Source organism: Coturnix japonica, chromosome 1 (assembly GCF_054131305.1).
Source record: "Coturnix japonica strain WE chromosome 1, WE-NBRP24, whole genome shotgun sequence".
NCBI classification, from domain to species: Eukaryota; Metazoa; Chordata; class Aves; order Galliformes; family Phasianidae; genus Coturnix; species Coturnix japonica.
Genome location: NC_140663.1, coordinates 73,533,897 through 73,552,847, shown reverse-complemented (window position 1 = coordinate 73,552,847; position 18,951 = coordinate 73,533,897). Strand labels below are relative to the sequence as shown.

Here is an 18,951-nt window from a genome sequence, read left to right as displayed (position 1 = left end):
ATTTCTGATGATGGGTTATTTTGATTTAAAGACCTCTTTTGGTTGTGAGCTGCTATTCTTCTCACTGAGCTCACACACTTGGTAAGCGTGGCCATCCTGTATCAGGTGAAATGCACTTCAAGGGCAGCATCCTGTATAAGCTCAAGGTAGAGATCCCAACATCCAGCTTGAGCATTGCTATAGGTGTGTCTTAATATGATCCTGAATGGCAGAGGAGTTTTCAAGGCTGGGTGCCAGATCTGTGTTGTAAGCAGCTTTGTTCCCAGTCCCAACTCTGATCCTGTTCCCGGCTGCTCCTAGATGGGCATTTGGATGGATCCATGGCCTGACACTTCCCTTCACCTTCTTTGGGGCTCTCAAAGGACTGTCTCCACTCTGCCCTGGTCAGGTATTTAAGTATTACATTAATACTGTAATTCTTCATGATATTGTGGTTTTGCTCTCTACTTTTCTGAGGCATAACTGTGGCTTCCTTTGAATCCTTCCCGAGGGTGGGAGGTGCTTGACTATTTCAATCACGTAACATGTTGCCATTCTTTATAATTCCCAGCAAGGACAGAATAATGCATTTCCTACCATGAATTGCATTTGCCGCGTGCTGGCCAATACATATCATCAGTACATGGATGTTTTTCTCCCAGCTTATTTTCCTGCCTATCAGTTTTGTAGGTATTATATGGCAGCAACATCTGCAGTCCAGCAGAAATCAGATTGGTCATTGATCTTAGAGCAGAGTTAGTGCAGTGGTAGCTGAATAGCTGGCACACTTCAGGGGTGTGCCTTGCCATGTGTGGATCCCTCTGGCTCTGTAATCACACTGTAGAGATCCTCTTCACTGGAAGTCTGTTGTGCACTTTATCACTTACTAAACAGCTCTGCCTTCCTTCTGCAGAAGGTATCATACTGTGAGGTGAAATGGAGCTGTTTCTCCAACACCCTGTTCTTGATCAGCATGTTACTCTCCAGACTCATGAATTGTTACTGTGGGATGTGCACTGATTCTGATTTATTAGTCTAAACAAACTGGAGTCCTCATAATTAAAGGTGGGGTCACTCATGGGGGGTCTCGGGTCATCTAGGCCAAACTTCTTGAGTGCAGCTCTAAATATTTTGCTGCTGTCTTATGTGAACACAAATCTGTTGTAGCATTCCCTGAAGTAGCTCTCATCATATCAGTTTATCATTCATTTTGTAACATTGACTACTTTGAATCTACATCAGAAAAACAGTCTTTTGTTGGGTCCTTGAATGAGACCCAAGGAGTTATAGTTGAGTCCTGAGCCCCAAACTAATTACAGCTGCAAGTTTCAAAGGTTGGAGCCTTCACTTTGATTAGTAGCTACTTCATCAGTGTCAAATGCGTGCATAGTCCTCCTATGGAGACACTTGGTTAAGTGGCACCTCTGAAAGTGAGCAGGGGATTGTTTTCTAGGTCAGGGGGGAAGAAATGTCTGTCGTGGCTGGTGTGACTCCAGGTGACACTCTAGACTTGTAGAGCTACCCTGAGTTGACAAGCGTTATCATGGGGTGTATGATCCGTACAGCCAGCTGAATCTCAGTGTCATTTCTCAAGCATTCGGCACGTTCCTTCCAACTGCCTGGCAAAATGAATGTGTTTAGACATGCCAATAATTTTGACAATTTGCATGTGATAATATACCAATAATAATATAATATATCATAAAACACTTTTTTTCTTGTATCCAAACTAAAACTACTCTCTGAGAGGAGACACTAAAGAAACACCGGAGGGTTTCTGTCTGCCTGAATGTTTCCCCACTATTAACTTGTGCTGGATTTGTCAGGGTCTTAGATGCTAATCAGAAAGACCTCAGCAGAATCAGGGTTAAACTGAATGGGACTTAAGAGGCCAGAAAAGTCTCCACACACTGCTCCGTAGCATCAGTACTGATGAATGACCAAAGCTGATAATCATTAATCAATGCAACTAAATAAAGGCAAAGAGTTTAGACAAAGCTAAAAGGAGCAAAGTCATGGGGCCAATGAGCTTCTGTAATTTTATGAAGTTTGGGTCAGTTTCTTGCCTGTGCCACTGATTCATTAGATAAATCTGGGCACCTCTGTAGCTAACAGGGGTTTCCTGTTGTCTTCCAGGAGCCTGGCTTTGAACTTTCATTCCCTCTTCCCTGCTTCTGAAATAAGGATAGTTCTGCTCACTAGGGATGCTCTTTTCAGGCTTGTACTTCCTAGTCAGTAACAAAGAGCCAGATCTCCTGTGGCCACTAAACTTCCTGGGATATTATTGGGTACAATATATCCTGCCTACCATGAAATTTCTCTGGGAATAAACCCTTTTGAGCTGATACACTTCGGTCCTAACAAAGCAGAACAATTTGGATTACACATCCATTGTTTTAGAAGACAATGGCTGAAATCTGGAGCTCCACACTTGGTTTTCACTCAGTCTGTCTTCTGTGGGAATACTGCCAGATGAAGAACTGTCTGAAGAGGTACTAGCATTAGCACTGTATTTCCACAGTGTTATTTGTTCAAAGACTTTGGAGTTTATTTATTAACCCAAAGTAAAGCCCAGGGAAATCAGTGGACATTTTTACATTGACCGCAAGGAGGTTTTGGATCAGAGCCAAAAGAAAGAAATATGCAGGTTCTTGAAAATCTTGGCATGTAGGCAAGAAGAATAATTCATTTCCTTTTGGGAGGTTGCAGGAATCTCCATAGAGTGTAGAAGTGAAACCACTTGTCCATTGCTTGTTGGATTATCTGAGAATGACTCCAGGATAACGCATACATTTTAGGAAGATGCTGACTATGGACTGAGTACATTCAGTTGATGTGAAAAGGGCTAAGCTTCAAATAGCAAATTCAAGCCACTTCAGGAAACTTTTTAATTTAAAATAATCCCAAGGCATCACATGGATTTGGAGTAGCATGAATTAAGGGCTAACTTCTTTTAATTGAATATAAAAAGCTCCCCTGACTAGTCTCTTTTCCACTTCTGCCTTTCCCCTTCTTTGGTATCTGAAGCTGCTATGTTTTACTTACAGATAATTGGAAACAGAATACAGACACTTTCAATGAGCCCAACTGGAACTCCAAAGAAAGCAGCAATTAACAAGTTCACTTAAAGCAATCTTGAAGGTGGATGAATAGGGCAGCAGTTGGGATAAAAATCCAAATACTGGTTCCAGCTTCTCTTAGCTTAAGGAAAATTTGATCTCAACCCAAAACCTAATGACTGACTTCCTCAGGTGCTGCCTTTTCTTCATAGGACAGGTCTGATTCTAGTCACAGCTTTCAAAACTGACTCTCAAATAGCTGAAAACCAAGATCCTCATTTGAATTGTGGGGTGTGGTTTCTCATTTTGTAATAGGCATCACTTAATTAGTGGTCAAGGTGGACCAGAATACACCAGAGGGGGACAGTATTCTGCTTGGAGTACCAAAATCAGAACAGGTTTCGAAGAGGGAGTTGTTCAGTTCTACCTCCAGTAACTTCTGCTCTGCTCTTGCATCCACTTTTCCAGGAGCAGCATCATCTACATTGGCTATTGACTAATTCTTGTCTTCTCCCCATAGTCAAATCTTGGGGCCCCACTTTTTGACTGTTGATTTTTAAGTCTAGCAGCAAGACCCTGGCAAAGAAAGGATCCTCCATTTCCATTTTGACTTTTTCTTTCAGTCAGTATGTTCTTTTTCATTTGTTAGGAAACCAGTTTAGATTATGGCCTTGATTTCCGTAGGCTTCCCATCCCGATTCCTGAATTCTTGCTCCACTCCACTCCACCCTTTGGGAGATCAAGTAATCCAAGATAGGATTCAATTTTCAGTATGCACATGTATGAATCTTAAAAATCTTGTTGTGAGGCAATGGCAAGTTAACCTTTGCTGAGAAGTTTGGAGCCCTTTCTCCAGCATACCCTATGGTTAGGATGAATAACCCAGCCCCAGCAGTTCTTCACACTTGTGCTTCCTTTATCCCTTCTAAGGGAGCCTCCGTCCCCTTGACACAATTCACTTCATTGGCTGCAATCATTAAAGGCACTGGAAATAGGGTCTGGGAGTTAAGCAAACTCCTGCCTTAGGTGTCATGGCCAATGAACCGATCAAAAATGCCAGCTTCTCTTAGCATGTCATCCCTGACTTTGTACCCGATGGCAGATCTGTCACTCAGCAGCCAAACATGCTAATACAGCTGAAGCCTTTAGGTGCACTTCTACCCTCGAAACTCAGTGGAGCTGCTGTCATCCTCCAACAGTTCAGTGGCCTAGATGAAATTAGAAGTCAAACGCAGCTGCTAATAAGGATACTGTTGGTCTCAGAAAAACCACCAGCTCCCTTCTTCTACCAGATGTCCTCTTTGGCAGTTTGAGCCAACAAGGAGCTAACTGATGAGCAGTGAGGATGGCCTCCAAGAACAGGCCTCAAGCCTTGAATGGCAGTGCTGGAGACAGCAGAAGGGAAGTTCTCTGTTGCTGCTGCCTTCTGGGGCTTCCCTAAAAGGAGGAAACAAAGCTGGGGCACTGCTTGCAAACTTTGCTGAGGAGCCTGTGGATATGAAGGCCGTAATGTTGCTTCATTTCAACACCACTGGATCTCTGGCAGCAAAAGTGCTCTCCAGTTTTCATTCATAGCAACAGCTCCAAATGGCCAGCTTTGGACTGAGCAAAGCTATTCAGAGGCTCTCAGGACGATTTCAGCATCATCCACGCTTTCTAGAAAAGAAAAATATAGATTTGAATTTGCTGCACAAGACATAGACTCCACCATTTCCATTTTCTGGAGCCTTTTCTCTCACAGAGTCTCAGTTCACTCAAGACAGATTTCCTTTTGTGCTTCAGTCCAGTGGCTCAGATATAGAAACACTGCACACTGAGCCCTAGGAATTCTATGATGTGACTTGGACTTGATAAATCTTTCTCTTCTCCTTTCATAGATTTCGCCACTGTAAACAAATTTTACAGCTATTCTGTACGTGTTATTGCAATGTAATTCTTCCTAGCAGCATGGAAGATGCGGTAGGGCAAGTGATCACTATGCTGGTGAACTTGGTACCTAGCAATGCCATAACAAGAAAGCCAATCCTCTATAAAGCAGTTGCTTCTCTCACCTCTGCTGGCACAAATATTCTACAGTTATTGCTTTGAGTTCCAGCTCCACTCCTGTTGCGGTATAGCGCAGTATAGTGAAAATGGCACAGTAACTGATTGCAATAACAATTACGAACTAGGTCTTCAGCTGTATGAATGGCAGATTAGTGTATCTTCTACCAGAAACATCTGACAAGACAGCCTCCATATTATGACAAAGCTTAATCCAGGCTTAATTTCAGACACGCCAGAGTGATCTTATTGAACAGCAAGATGTGATTCCTGCTCCATCATGCATGCTGGCAGGACAGAGTACTCAGCACAGTGTGCAGCAGACCCCGGAGTGGCCGTAGAGCCGATTCACAGCTTATAAACGGTCTCTGCAACAGCTCGGAGCTCTTCGTCTCCCCCCATCTCATTTCGGAAGCCCGGGGCTGGCCAGCACTCCGGTAGAGGACGGGGACGGGATGGGAGCGTCCCCACGGCGAGGCCGGTGGCGCTCGGCCTCCTCCTGCTGGCCCTGGCCGGCAGCGCAGGCAGCCTTTGTTCTCCTATGTACTTCTATGGGATCACTGGCAGTACACAGGGCACTAGACGTGTCCAAACAAATTTTCCGTATGCTGATAATAAGGAAGAAAGTGAAGCGTCAGAATGTCAAGATTATGAGCCAAATGATGATTGCACTTGTTGAGATAAGAGCACACAAATAGCCCACGGGTTCACTCAAAGGCAGCATAGCACAGTAGTTCAAGAGAACCATTCTAAGGGACAAGTCCCACTTGTATGGTCAGTGATGTTATCTGAGTCATCTCTGCCTCAGTCACTGCTCGGAGATCATAATGGCCAATCCTGTCTCTTAGGATAATATCTAAGTTTTTAGTATGCTCTAATTATGGAAGTGTGGTTCATAAACTCAGCTTGAACTCCCTGCAGGTGTTAGTGGTGCAACTGGAGCTCCCACCACAGGGCAAACCCTGTAGGCCACATCTATGTGATGGGAAACTGGGCAGGATCAGGGCAATAGTTACAGACACTGCTGGCCAAGATCAATATCAAATATTGATGTGTGCCTTTGGACAAGACCAGGAGAACCACCTTTAGAACAACCATCCACTATCAGAGATATGTGATGTGTAAGGAAGCTCAGATTCCTCTGGAACCTGAAATGCCCATCTAGCAAGAGATGGAGAATCATCTTGTAACCTCCTTCATAGCACAGCAAGAAATCCAGCTTTCTCAAGCCCCATCTAAAATTGAAAAGAGTCTCCAAAGGAATTGTTTGTTGCTTTGTTTGCAAAAAGTGCAAACGGCACATCAGAGAAGCAATAATGCCTTGGTGGATTGTTTGGCTGAACACATACTCAGAGTATATTGTAATGAGCCATATGCTAGCTTTGCATGGTATTATGGGGCAAGCCAGCTGCAATGTGCAGCTGATTAGTCTGGTTGAAAAAAACTTCCTTTTCCATAACAGGAGGCCAGCAAAGGCGAGCATTCTGGCAGGTGCCAAACAGCCCCTCTGACTGCTTCTGTCATGTTGCTGTGGATCAGAACAAGCCAGGAGAGAAAAAGAACCTCTGCTTTATTTCTCTCCAGAGAAGGGAATCTCCTTTAGCCCTAGGCTTGTTTAACAGTAGCTCTTTACAAACCATAATCCTTTCACTTTCTTGCAGGAGAGGTTTCCACCATCTCTCCCTGCCGCTGTCGCTCTCGTTGTCTCAGTCAGAGTTCAGCCATTCAGTTCTGAGCTCAGCTGATGTGGTGGAAACCTTCTGTGAGATAAGAGGATAGAGTCCAGAAAGAGATGGTTGCTTCCTGAAGTTCAAGATCACAAGACAGCACAGAAGTAAAGATCCTTTTCTCCCAAAGCCGATCTGTTGTTGTGGCCAAAAGCTGATGCTTAGAAATCTGCTTTGAACTTCTGCTGTGTTGAGTCAGGGATCCACGTGGCCACCTTTTGAATGAATCAGAAATCCCCATTAGAAGGAGGAAAAGTCAATAGCTCTTTTAAGATCTTCTTTCGAGCTATTATTGGTTGTGTTTCCAAAGCAAAATTAACAGCCATGTCAGAATCTACTGTGAATTAATAAAACAAATCTAGAAACACAGCGCTAATGAACCAGAATGAGATGTTAGCTTTGTGAAATCTGATTTAATAGATTTTTAGAGAGAAATTTAGCTTAGGATTATCCCTTCGTAAGTAGCTCTTGTGCTCTGAATGACTGTCATTATACACAGGCAGGAAGGGGCTGAACATACATGAAAGTTGCTTCAGAAAGGCTGAAAAGAAGCCAAGAGGCTGTTTCAATGTTGGGGTGCCCACATGAATTTGCCAGGCAAGCATCTAAGGTACAATAGCACTATGAAGCAGAGGTAATAGAAAGGAAGTTGGAAGCGATGTGGGAAAACCTAAAGTATACCATCTTTATGTCTGGCTGAGAAGCCTGGTTCAGTCTCATTAAAAGAAAAATTCCCCAAAGACAGGATAGTTTAAACTGTTCTTATTTGATATGCTTATTAATGAGGAGGAGGGGGGAGCAAATTGCACATTAATGAACTTCACAGACAGTAATACTGTGGGAAGCTCTGAGGGCTCCAGTGAGGAGAGATCATTGGCCAAGTGGAGTGCAGTATTACTGTTTTGTCAATAAAATGTTGAAGCTTCTAAATATTGCATCCAAATCTTTCCAAACCATCAGGATTGTGGGGTAAACACCTTGCACTGTGAGTGGAAATCAGGAAGATGGAAAAGTTTGTTTTCCTCTAAGTTCAGCATATGGTCTTAGCAGAAGACGTGAAGTGGCCTGAGTGTTTGAGGTTAGGGTGATGGTTTACAGGGGTCTAAGCACCAGAACACCTCCTCTGAGTCTTAGCTAAGTGTTAAAATGACACATGTGCGGTTGGATGAACACCAGAAAGGTCCTGACATTTCAGAAATCCTTTGCTGTTTTGCCTTTAATCAATCTGTACTAAGCCTCAAATATGAAAAGAAGTGCTTATGGCAAAGGTGAATTTCATATTAAGAGTAAATTGCTTTGATGCTTGTCAATTTGCCAAGATTTTTATAGTAAGGAAATGATATTATTTCCCAGACTCATGGCATAGGCCTAAAGGTCACATCTCACAATGCAGCTCTCTTCCTTTTTTTTCCAGCTGTTGTTCATACAACAAAAACATGACAGGCACGAGTGGCACTGCTGCTGATGCTTGGTCCCACTAGGAAAAAATAGTCTCAACATCACAGTTTGTTCATGTTCTGGAGTTTTATTATGAAAGTACAATGAAAATGGACCGTGAAAAGTTCATGGCCACTCTGCATGAATTTGGTAGGGTCAGAACCAAACTCTAGTGGAACACACATAATATTCTCCTGCCAAATCTCTTTGTGTTCTTTTTACTTTTTCCAACACTCAGCAAGTACGCTATGGAGTATAATTACAGAACATTGCGTAGTTAAGGCATCTGTAAGGGAAACTGTTGATCACAGCCTGAACCTCTGATTAACCATCTGAGGCAAGTGATGGGTCAGCTGCAGGAGCACAGGTGAAGGTAATTCAGCTTTGCTCCCAGAAGGGATGGAGCTTGACTCCACCTCTCCTAGATCCCATTTAAGGGCTGATCACCACTAGGGTGGCATCTCTTTCTGGAGATTGCTCCTCTCTGGAGTTTTTGTGGTGAGCCTCAACATTGTTGAGCATCCATTGCAACTGAAGGCCTCAGCACTGGTGAGTCTTTCCTTAGATACCCTCTTGCTACCTATTTACTCTGTAATTTCAACTATACTTATATTATTCCAACTATACAGCATCATAGAGTCATTTGAGTTGGAAGAGTCCTTTAACAGTCAACTAGCCCAACTTCCCTGCAACGAACAGGGACACCTACAGACAGATCAGGTTGCTCACAGCCCCATTCAGCCTAACCTTGAATGTTGCCAGGGTTGGGGCATTCACCACCTCTCTGGACAACCTGTTCCAGTGCTTTGTTACCCTTATTGTAAAACACTTCTCTATAACCAGCTTAAGTCTCTCCTCTTTTAATTTGAAACTATTTCCCCTGTCCTATCACAACAGATTCTGAGAAAAGAGTCTGTCCCCTTCTTTCTTGTAGCCTGTTTTAAATACTGAAAGGCTTATCTCAGATCTCCCCAGAGCCTTCTCCAGGCTGAACAGCCTCTCAATCTGTCCTCACAGGAGAGGTGTTCAATCCCTTGGATCATTTTTGTGCCCTTCCTCTGGATGTGCTCCAAAAGGTCCACATTGATATGTCCATTTCTCTTGTTCTGAGGTATCCCAGGTTTCTCCTCAGCCTCCTCTTCTCCAGACTGAACAGCCCCAATTCCTTCAGTCACTCCTCATAGGGCAGATTCCTCCAAGCCCTTCACAAACCTTGCTGCCCTTCTTTGAACCTATCCCGCATTGCTCCTCACTCGTTCCCTCCCCAATCCTCCCTGTCATCCAATGGCACCCTGTGGAGTAGCCGAGCCTCCCTTCCCGCCCACCCCCCCCTCCATGAACGCATGCGCCATCCCTCCTAACAGCGTTGTGTCGCCGCTTCCTTTCCGCTTCCCTCGCCTCCTCCTTCCCATTCCTACGGGGTGAGGGCCCGCTCCGCTGCCCGCCCCGGGCCGGGGATGCGCGACGCGGCGGGATGGAGGTGGAAGAGGCGTTCCCGCTGGTGGGGCAGATGGGGCCGTACCAGGTGTATCTGTGCGTCCTGCTGGCCGTGCTCCTCCAGGTGAGGGGGGCTCGGGTGACCTCCAGGCAGCGGCAGGGCTGGAGATGCTGCGGGGTGAGCTTGGGGTGTGAGGCTGCTGCTGCCTGTGCCTTGAGGAGTTCCGGCTTGTGTCCTTCGGTGCGCCGAGTGAGAGGCTGCTCTTAGTCAGATGAAGGGGAGCGTGCACTGATATTAAGCCGAGATTTCCATGAACTAGGCTGCAATCTCTGTTGGATATTCTGCAGGGATCCAGCACGACTTCAGGTTGGGTATTAGGAATATTTCTTCTCAGAAGATGTGGCGAGGCAGTGGCACGGCTGCCCAGGGAGGTGGTACAGTCTCTGTCCCTGGAGATGTTCAGAAACCGTGTGGATGTGGCACTGAGGGACACGGCTTAGTGGGCACGGTTGGACTAGTTCATCTTAAAGGTCTTTTCCAACCTTAATGATTCAATGAAGTAGGTGTATGAATGTCCATCTTCATAGTCTGGCCTAAGCATAGCTTAGCTAACCACAGCTGAAATCTGACACGAGTTTAGTTTACTAGCTAAGGGATTGATGGAGATAGTAAGAAACTCTGGAAGATAACCAACAAAGTTTAGATGCTCAGTTCGGTCAGTTGGGGATTCTGAATGTGCTTGCAAAGCTGAGAAGCTGAATGGCAAAGACCTTGTAGGTTTCTATTCCCTGCTTATCCCCATTCATTTTTCTATGCCATCTTTGCTTTATCTGAATGGTATTTAAAGATAAGCACTGATTAGAGCTTGGAGCCACCCAGACAACCTGTGTGCTCACTGAAGGTTAGGGAGTAAGGAGTTATTAGGTATTTCTTCCAGTACTGGTCGTGTTTTACAGCTATGACAAGTACTCTGTATTCCCAGTGTTTTAGGCAGTGTGACTCAACTGTTCTGTAATGCTTTTTCTTGTTCATTTGCTTTGTAACAACTTATTACTCCAGTCAGAAGTAGACTGTATCTTTACAAATCACATAATAAATTCAGGGTAGTTGTAAGAAGGAAATATAACAGGTATATGGGTCTGTTTGTTTTCCTTGTGTTATCTTGAATTCCTGAACTTTACCCATGGGAATCATCCTCTGACTGATATAAACTCCTGTGCCTGTACAGATGGAAGTAGAGATAACATTACAGATGGAGGTTTTTGCCTTTCCTTGTAGGTTTTGTGCTTTCTTTTATCTCTGGATGTTTCTTATCTATTGACCTTAGTAACACTCTGTAGTTGCTTTCCCTCATGTTACAGTGGGTTTGTTCTCATATAAACTTCCATACTAAGCTGCTTTTTCCTTACTATGATGTAAGGTGATGATGATAAGGTGACTGCGATGAGTGACTGAAGGAACTGGGGCTTCAGTCTGGGGAAGAGGAGGCTGAGGAGAGACCTTATTGCTCTCTTCCAATACCTGGAAAGTACTTACAGTGAGAGTGGAGTTGGTCTCTTCTCACTGGTGACAGGATGAGGGGAAATGGCCTCAAGTTGTGCCAGGGGAAGTTTAGATTGGATACTAGGAAACACTTCTTTACATAAAGGGTTGTTAAACATTGGAATAGGCTCCACAAGGAGGTGGTTGAGTCACCATCCCTGGATGTGTTTAAAAACTGCTCAGGTGTGGTGCTCAGGGACATGATTTAGTGGAGGGCTGTTAGGGTAGTATGGTTAGGTCATGGTGTGACTTGATCTTTTAAGGTCTTTTCCAACCAGAGTCATTCTGCGATCCCATGTCATCAGTGTAAAACTAGCCTAAGTACAAGACTAATAGGTATCTCTTTTTCAACTCTGCAGGGTATTTGTTTTCACTTTGTTTTGTTCCTGTATTACCTGCTGTGGTTACTCATTAACTTGTTGGAGCTGTTACTTTATTAAACTATGCTTGGTTTACTCACTGCCAGTCCGATGGCTTTGGGAGACATTTAGGGCATGTTCTGCAGCGCTGGATTCTGTCTTTATAGTAGTACAATGGTAGCTAAATCAGAGAAACAATTTGTTTTAAATTCTATAGGCTTACCTGAAACCTGTATTTAACCAGAGGATACGGGGTTAGGCTACTTTCATGAACTGTAGGCTATGTTAATCTTGTATATTGAAGAGTTAGGGAGCAATAAGGTGAGCTGATGACTCATAGAATACTTATAACTTTACCTAGAACTGAACGTAATTGTTTGCCTGCTGATTTCTAGAATAGCTCTCGCTACCTTTTGGAGGAAGTGTGTTATTAAACAATTGTCTTGTGCTGTTTAATGTGTAGCAACATTGAACAATCTCATGTCTAGATCAGATGCTTAAAAGCATATGAAAAAATATTGTTCTCATTTCTCAGTATGTACAGTTGAAGGAGATTTGGAGCTGGGTGACATCTTCATTGGGTGGTAGTCTGAATAATTAGCTAGGGTGTTGTTTCTTTCTAGCTTGGAATTATCACTAACTAAAGGGAAGATAGTAAGGATAGTATCAAAGCTATTGGAAAAGTGTTTCAACTTTAGTCAAAGACACTCTCGATGCAGTTGCAGCCCTACTGAGGAGAGGTGTTGCTAATCCCCTTGTGGCTGGCAGCGAGTTAATGACCTCCATCATTAGAATATCATGATGCAGAAAACTGCTCTTTAATGAGCCCGCCTGCACAAGCCTTCTGAGGGAAAGCAGGCAGCTTACTTCATAGTTTCATAGTTTCGTGCAGGTTGGAAGGGACCTTAGAGATCATCGAGTCCAGCCCCCGGAATTCGAGCCTCTGTGTAGCAGAGCAGCACTTCTACCACTTGCGCCACAGGGGGGATTCGAACTCCGGGCCCCAGTGTTGCAAGGCGGCGTCTTTAACCACTGCGCCACCGGGGCACACAACTTAAACGTTTTGTCCAAGTAAGTTCTCCCCAGACCTTGAGAAATAATTCATTTTCCAGCAGTGTTTGGCTTCAGGTAATATACAGGTGTAATTTCATACATATCAATGCTTAACTGTGTGTCTTGATGTGACATTTCTTATTCTCCTCATTCTGCTTCCCAAATGGGATGGGACTTCATTCTGAAGTTGTAGTGATAACACTGAAATCTTGTCTGTGAATCTTTCCAATGCTTGTATCGGAGTTAAATATGCTGTTCTTTGAGCTATGTAGACTTGATCATAAATGAGTACGGTTTACTCTAGCTATTGTTGAATACTTTGCTTTTGGAATATCTCGTTGACAACTGGAAGCAGAAAGTAACTGGGAGGCACTGAGTGAATGGTGGCTGGTGTCTTTCTATGTTGTATGGCTAAACCATAGTTGTTTTTTGTGTTATTAACAGCAGATTTATTGTTACATCAGATACTTTGTGCAATGGAATGGTAACTACCTATGGTGAGAGCTGAAGCAGTCCCCTCTTCTGCTGTTAATTGAGATGCTGAAACTGTCAGTCTTGCTAGTCTGTCCTCTGAGCACCTTGGGATGATGAGCTGGAAAGCTGGACATAATTGTACTGGATGCCAAAGATTACAGAGTACAGATGTTTACTTTATGACACACTACTCCCTTTCCTTCTTCCCTGCCCTTGTGTACATACACTCTCTAATCTTCCTGTGTTTTGTAGGCTGTAAACTTGCTGTGTTTTTCCACTAGCAGGCCACGTCATCATTGCTCTCCTCAATGGCATTACCTCCACTTTAGACAGTTTGATTTCCTTTCGTGCCAGGTGATTTCGCTGGTTGGTGTGTAAATACATTTCACCGATTGTGTGATTCTAATTGGATTCAGAATAATTGTTTCAAGATTGCACGTGATTGTTTGGGTGACATCAAGAGCAAAAAGCAAAGTCCTGTGCACTCTGGTGCTTTTTTCTTGATTAAAAGAATCAAAGAATCACAGAGTGGGCTGGGTTGAAAGGGAAACAAGATCATCATTGTTGTCAACCCCCTGCTATGTGCATGGTCACCAACCAGCAGACCAGGCTTCCCAGAGCCACATCCAGCCTGGCCTTGAATGCCTCCAGGGATGGGGCATCCACAGCCTCCTTGGGCAACCTGTTCCAGTGCGTCACCACCCTCTGTGTGAAAAACTTCCTCCTCATATCTAACCTAAACAGAAAGCTACAAAGTCAACTGCTGAAGTTAAGTACTTGGGTTTACGGGTAACATAGTGGACTTTGTGTATTTCTTGCACTGAGTCTTGCTCTTTACAGGTACCATCCCAGTAGACAGGAGGTGTGCTGGTGCAATAGTATATTTTCTATGTTTTGTCTGTTTACAACTTCACCTCTGGCTAGATGTTGAAGAAAGTCAGTCTGCTGCTATCAATATTTAACCTGAGTAAGCACTGCATTTGTTTCATCGTTTTCCTAATCCCAGTGGGCTTGCGGGGGAAGGTCTAGAATTTGCCTTGCAGGACAAAAGGAAGATTTAATAACCTGGGCTAAAGAAAGCTGAGAAGAGTTACTGTCAGTGCTTATTTAAATGCAGCTTCTTGTTTATCAGCTTGATTCTCAAACTTAAGTGTGTGAGTATTTAGCAGAGAAGAACCACGGGTTTACATGTGGTTATTTTAATGAGGCACTTAAGCTTTCTTTCTGCCATCTGATTTTTCAAGGTGGAAAAATAACAGTGGGATGGCACATTTTGCTATTTCCTCCTTCATATTTAGAGGGCTGTCAACCTATGATGCAAGGCTTGCTCTATTTCCTTTGCACTAGGGGGATCCTATCAGAGCAGTGGGAAGTCCCATCCCAGCCATCTCAACTGCAGCACATGATCCTGTGCTACATGGATATGCTTGCCTCTGTGTTGTTGCATAGTCCAGCATGCTGTGGAATGAAAACAGTTCTGGCCTCGTTTTTAGTTTACCTGCATGCAGTTGACTGCTGTGATACTGAGACATACAGCAAATTTGGTCAGTGTACGTCATTGAACTTGATGCTTTACAGGGCAACAAGGCTGTGCATCTCTTTTTCAGGTTGGTGTACTTTATAACATCAGTTTATTCAAGGGAGTGGTGAGGGGAGTTGTGGAGTCCTATGGATGTCTTTTAAATCTGGTAAATTGTTTCACCTTTCCCTAAGTAAAAAACTAGAAATAAGAATCATGTGACTTAATAGGCAGATCGCCCTTTTGGAATAAGTCAGAGCAGAGGAGTTCATCAAGCTTGTAAAAATAAGGTAGCCTCCAGCTTTTCATCTGCTTGCGCTGTGGTCAGGAGAAATAACTTTAAGCTGACAATGTAGCTCTCTCTTTGTCATGGGCTTTTACCAAGGTCGTTTGTCGTCTTTCCTTGAAGATGCAGTTTTCATGTTTCTGTGTTTGAAAGGTCAGAAGGCACTGGTTGATTCAATTTTGTTCAGCAGTGAATGCTTCTTCAGCAGTGAATGCTTCAGCTGGTCACAGAATCACAGAATAACCCGGGTTGGAAGGGACCTCAAGGATCATGTAGTTCCAACCCCCCTGCCTGGCAGGGCCACCAAACATACAACTTTACTAGATCAGGTTGCCCAGGGCCCCGTCCAACCTGGCCTTGAACACCTCCAAGGACGGGGCATCCACAACCTCCCTGGGCAGCGTGTTCCAGGGCCTAACCACTCTCCTAGTGAAGAACTTCCCCCTAACATCCAACCTAAATCTTCCCTCTGGTATTTGTCTAGAGTGTCTAGCCTGGTTGTGAACTGCTGATGAACTGCTAAAAAGTTGGAAAGCACTTATAAATAGAATAAGATTGTTTGGATTATTGTATTTTTTTTTCTCTTTCATTTGTACTTCGTAATGGATGAATTAAGTTTAAAAGGTTTCTTAAATGATTTTGTGTGTGTTCGTTATACATGAGTGAAACTATTAAAACTTTCTTCCTCCTAGTTAGTTTAGATTTTATGTTTGTTTGTTTTTTTTTCTTGGAAGTCACAAATTGAGAAAGCTGGTCAAGAAATTTCATAGAATCATAGAGTGGCCTGGGTTGAAAAGGACCACAATGACCATCTTGTTCCAACCCCCTGCCATGTGCAGGGTGACCAACCAATAGACCAGGCTGCCCAGAGCCACATCCAGCCTGGCCTTGAATGCCTCCAGGGATGGGGCATCCACAACCTCCTTGGGCAACATGTTCCAGTGCGTCACCACCCTCTGAGTGAAAAACCTCCTTATATCTAATCTAAACCTCCCCCCCCGTCTCAGTTTAAAACCATTCCCCCTTGTCCTGTCACTGTCCACCCTCATAAACAGCTGTTCCCCCTCCTGTTTATATCCCCTTCCTGTTTATAATTTCATTCACTTCTATTAATATTAATCTCTTTAAAAAAAAACAAGCTGCTTATTTGCATTGCAACAAAATTAAGAGGGTTTACCACACCCGTTAGCCAAAGAAAAAAGGCAAACTAGGAAAAAGTCACAGCAGTGACTTTGATGTACATCTTATCAAATACTATTTTCCTGTAATTCAGCATGTCACCATCTTGTCAGTTTTTCTGGTTCAGCTTATTAATTGCAACTGTTTCTGTTGTTTTCTCCTTGCTTGCTGCAGCCAGTCGATTGCTTATGGCTGAATTTTTTATTTAAAAAAAATATTTGCTGTGTTTCTTTGCATGCCTGCAATCATTTATTTTTCAATTTCGTGTTCTGTAGCTGGGTTGAGCTTCACCTGGAGCGAGGAATGAAGAGCATTCTGCTTTCATTCCCTAAACCAAATGCCTTGAGGATTTCATTTCCTGAGCTACTTCAAAAATGTTTATCATTTCACAAGACAAAACCAAGGATGTTATCGCTTAGTGCAGACATGGTGCTGTCTGAGTGAGTCAAAGCACAAGGACCCACCAGTGGCGGTGACCTATAATAATCAGTTTTCACTGATTTCAGACTGTTCCTGAGGGCTTGAGGGTACCGTGTCCACATGTCCCTACCAACATGTTCACCCAGCTTTTTCACAACCCCTTCCTCATCCAATCTTACTCATTACCCTATTTCTTGGGTTAGGTATTTCACTTCTCATCGTTATCTGCCTGGAAGTTGTTCTTTATCTTAAATAATGTAATTTAACAGGTTGTTTTTTCTTCTAGATGTAATAACTCAGGGGTGTCTTCATTAACATAGTACTAATTCTGGTTCAGACTGGGGTGTCTCAGTCTCTTTAAGCATCCAAGTGCTGTACTTGGCTGTGTGTGGCAGTTGGGGTTGGTCTCTGACAGGAGGGGATCTTCCTTTCTCTCAAATAGTCCACAGCTAAGAAATGCAAGAACTATTTAGTTGAAGTTGTAGTTCTCTGCTTTGTGATATTGAATGGGTGGAAACCGTAACATGCTTCAATGGCAGAAGGAAAAGATAAAATAGGATTATTTAAACGCTGAATTGATCCAGCTGTAAAGGAAGCACTACTTGAATGTATGTTTAGCATCTCTGATGTTTTTCTCTTTCCAGCTCTATGTGGCCACTGAAGCCATCCTCACTGCGTTGGTGGGGGCAACTCCTCCATACCACTGGGATCTGGAATTGTTCTCAGCTAACCAGAGCCATAGCAACCAGTCAGCGAGTGAGCAGAGAGCCTTTGGGGAATGGCTCCTGACTGCCAATGGCAGCGAGGTTCATAAGCATGTACGCTTCAGCAGCAGCTTCACATCAATAGTCTCTGAGGTAAGTCTGAAATGGGTGTGTGTGAGCAGTAAATCTCATTGGCAGAGTGGGGAGGAAAGATGACAGTGGTGCTGCTTCTTTCTCCTGTACTAATGCATGTTTTGACTGGCAAATGAAGCAGGTGCTTTTCCTAGGTAGAGAACAAGTAACCTATTCCTATCCTGTCTGGCACCTGTAGAACCCTTGTTTTGCAGTGCAAATCTTGACCAATGTCCTGCACTAAAACTGCCCGCCTTTTGCATGTGGGAGGTGGGTATCGCACAGTTTTATTCCACTATTGGGCTGGAATCATGTCGTTGTACTAATGTGTTTAAAATCCTGTAGACAGCTCTTTCTGTCTACCTTCTGCAGTCCCCTTGGCAAGACAAATGCATGTAATGAATCCATCCTGTAATTAGCAAGCAGTGAAGGAACAGGAGAGAAAGCAGCTCCTGCTGTTTATTTACAATTTCAGGGAGGCTAGTGGAAAGTAAAATGTACGAAGCAAACTCACGTGTTTTATCCCAAAACAATCTTCAGCTTTGTCACTGTGGCCTCTGTGTTTTCGAAGTGTTCTCTTTCACGGTATGGCTGCTGCCTCTAAAGGAATGGTTCCAGCTTTCATGCCATGCTATGTGCAACACCTGCCATTGCTGAGGCCTACAGTATCTGTTAATGTTGTTGTTCTCTGCAAGAGCCCTATCTGAGTGTATCTGTAGTCAGATCTGAATGTAGCACTGTACAGCTGAGTTAAATGTGGCATTACTTGATAATTTATGGCTATTGTCCAAATGTGTTAATGCTATTTGAGTTAGTCCCATAAAGTACTTAACTTTATTGGTTATGAGTATATTAATAACTGCCAGTTTTGGAACAGTACCAAGCAATTGTGTATGATGTATACTGCTTCTTACTCTGATAATAAAGAGGGTGAGTGCGTATGCCTCTATTGAAACTGAAATCCTAATGGACAATGGCTTTTTTGAGCATAACTTAAAGCCAATTGTCAGTACATTCTTTACGTTTTGTCTGAGCTTTTCATGTTTCGGTTTTCAGTTTCTCCAGTAATTGTTTAGTCTCTTAATCTTGACAAGTCAGATGTGTTTTTGGAGCCAAGCAGTGCCTTAGGATGTAAAGCTTGTGAAGATTTTTATTCATCTTAGCTGCAGAGGTGAAAAACGTGGGTAAAGAACTTAGTGAACTTAAAAAAGTACAAAATGAAAAAAATATGTTCCGAGGTATCTTGTAAGTTAAAGAATTTCAAAGCAAAGCCTGAACTTTACTGAGAAGACCCACATATATAAAAATCGTGTTGCTCCCTGTATTCAACTGCTGAGATAAACTTCTTTTGGAACTTTAGCTGCATGTATCATATACTTGAAAACAAGGTTAATTAGAAAGATCTTAGTCATTGAGATTAACCTGCAGAACACATCTGAACAAGTTTTACTTCACCGCAGCCAAGTTATGCTTTGATCCCCATATTATTCGGAAAGAATCTAATGTCACTGAGATCATGTTGTTTTGTTGGTTGTTTTTTTTTTCCCAACACTTATACCAAAATTGGGCAATTATTCTCGTAGCTCTTATAAAATCAACT

At 43.2% G+C, this 18,951-nt stretch overlaps 1 protein-coding gene across 9 annotated transcripts in view; it reads left to right on the top strand.

Annotated features, from left to right (window-relative positions):
* The first annotated feature begins 9,588 nt into the window (after window positions 1-9,588).
* Window positions 9,589-18,951, top strand: part of SLC22A15 (solute carrier family 22 member 15) — a 39,446-nt gene continuing 30,083 nt past the window's right edge. For 8 of the 9 annotated variants that reach the window (XR_014937576.1, XR_014937592.1, XR_014937599.1 and 5 more), the window contains exons 1-2: window positions 9,589-9,806; window positions 17,160-17,372. Coding sequence is in view for 5 of the 9 variants with exons in the window: in XM_085524921.1 (XP_085381047.1) it covers window positions 9,720-9,806; window positions 17,160-17,372 (300 nt within the window). In the remaining 4 variants the exon portion in view is untranslated. Of the gene's footprint in view, window positions 9,807-14,482; window positions 14,719-17,159; window positions 17,373-18,951 lie in introns of those variants that run through there. The other variant, XM_085524941.1, reaches the window with a different exon arrangement.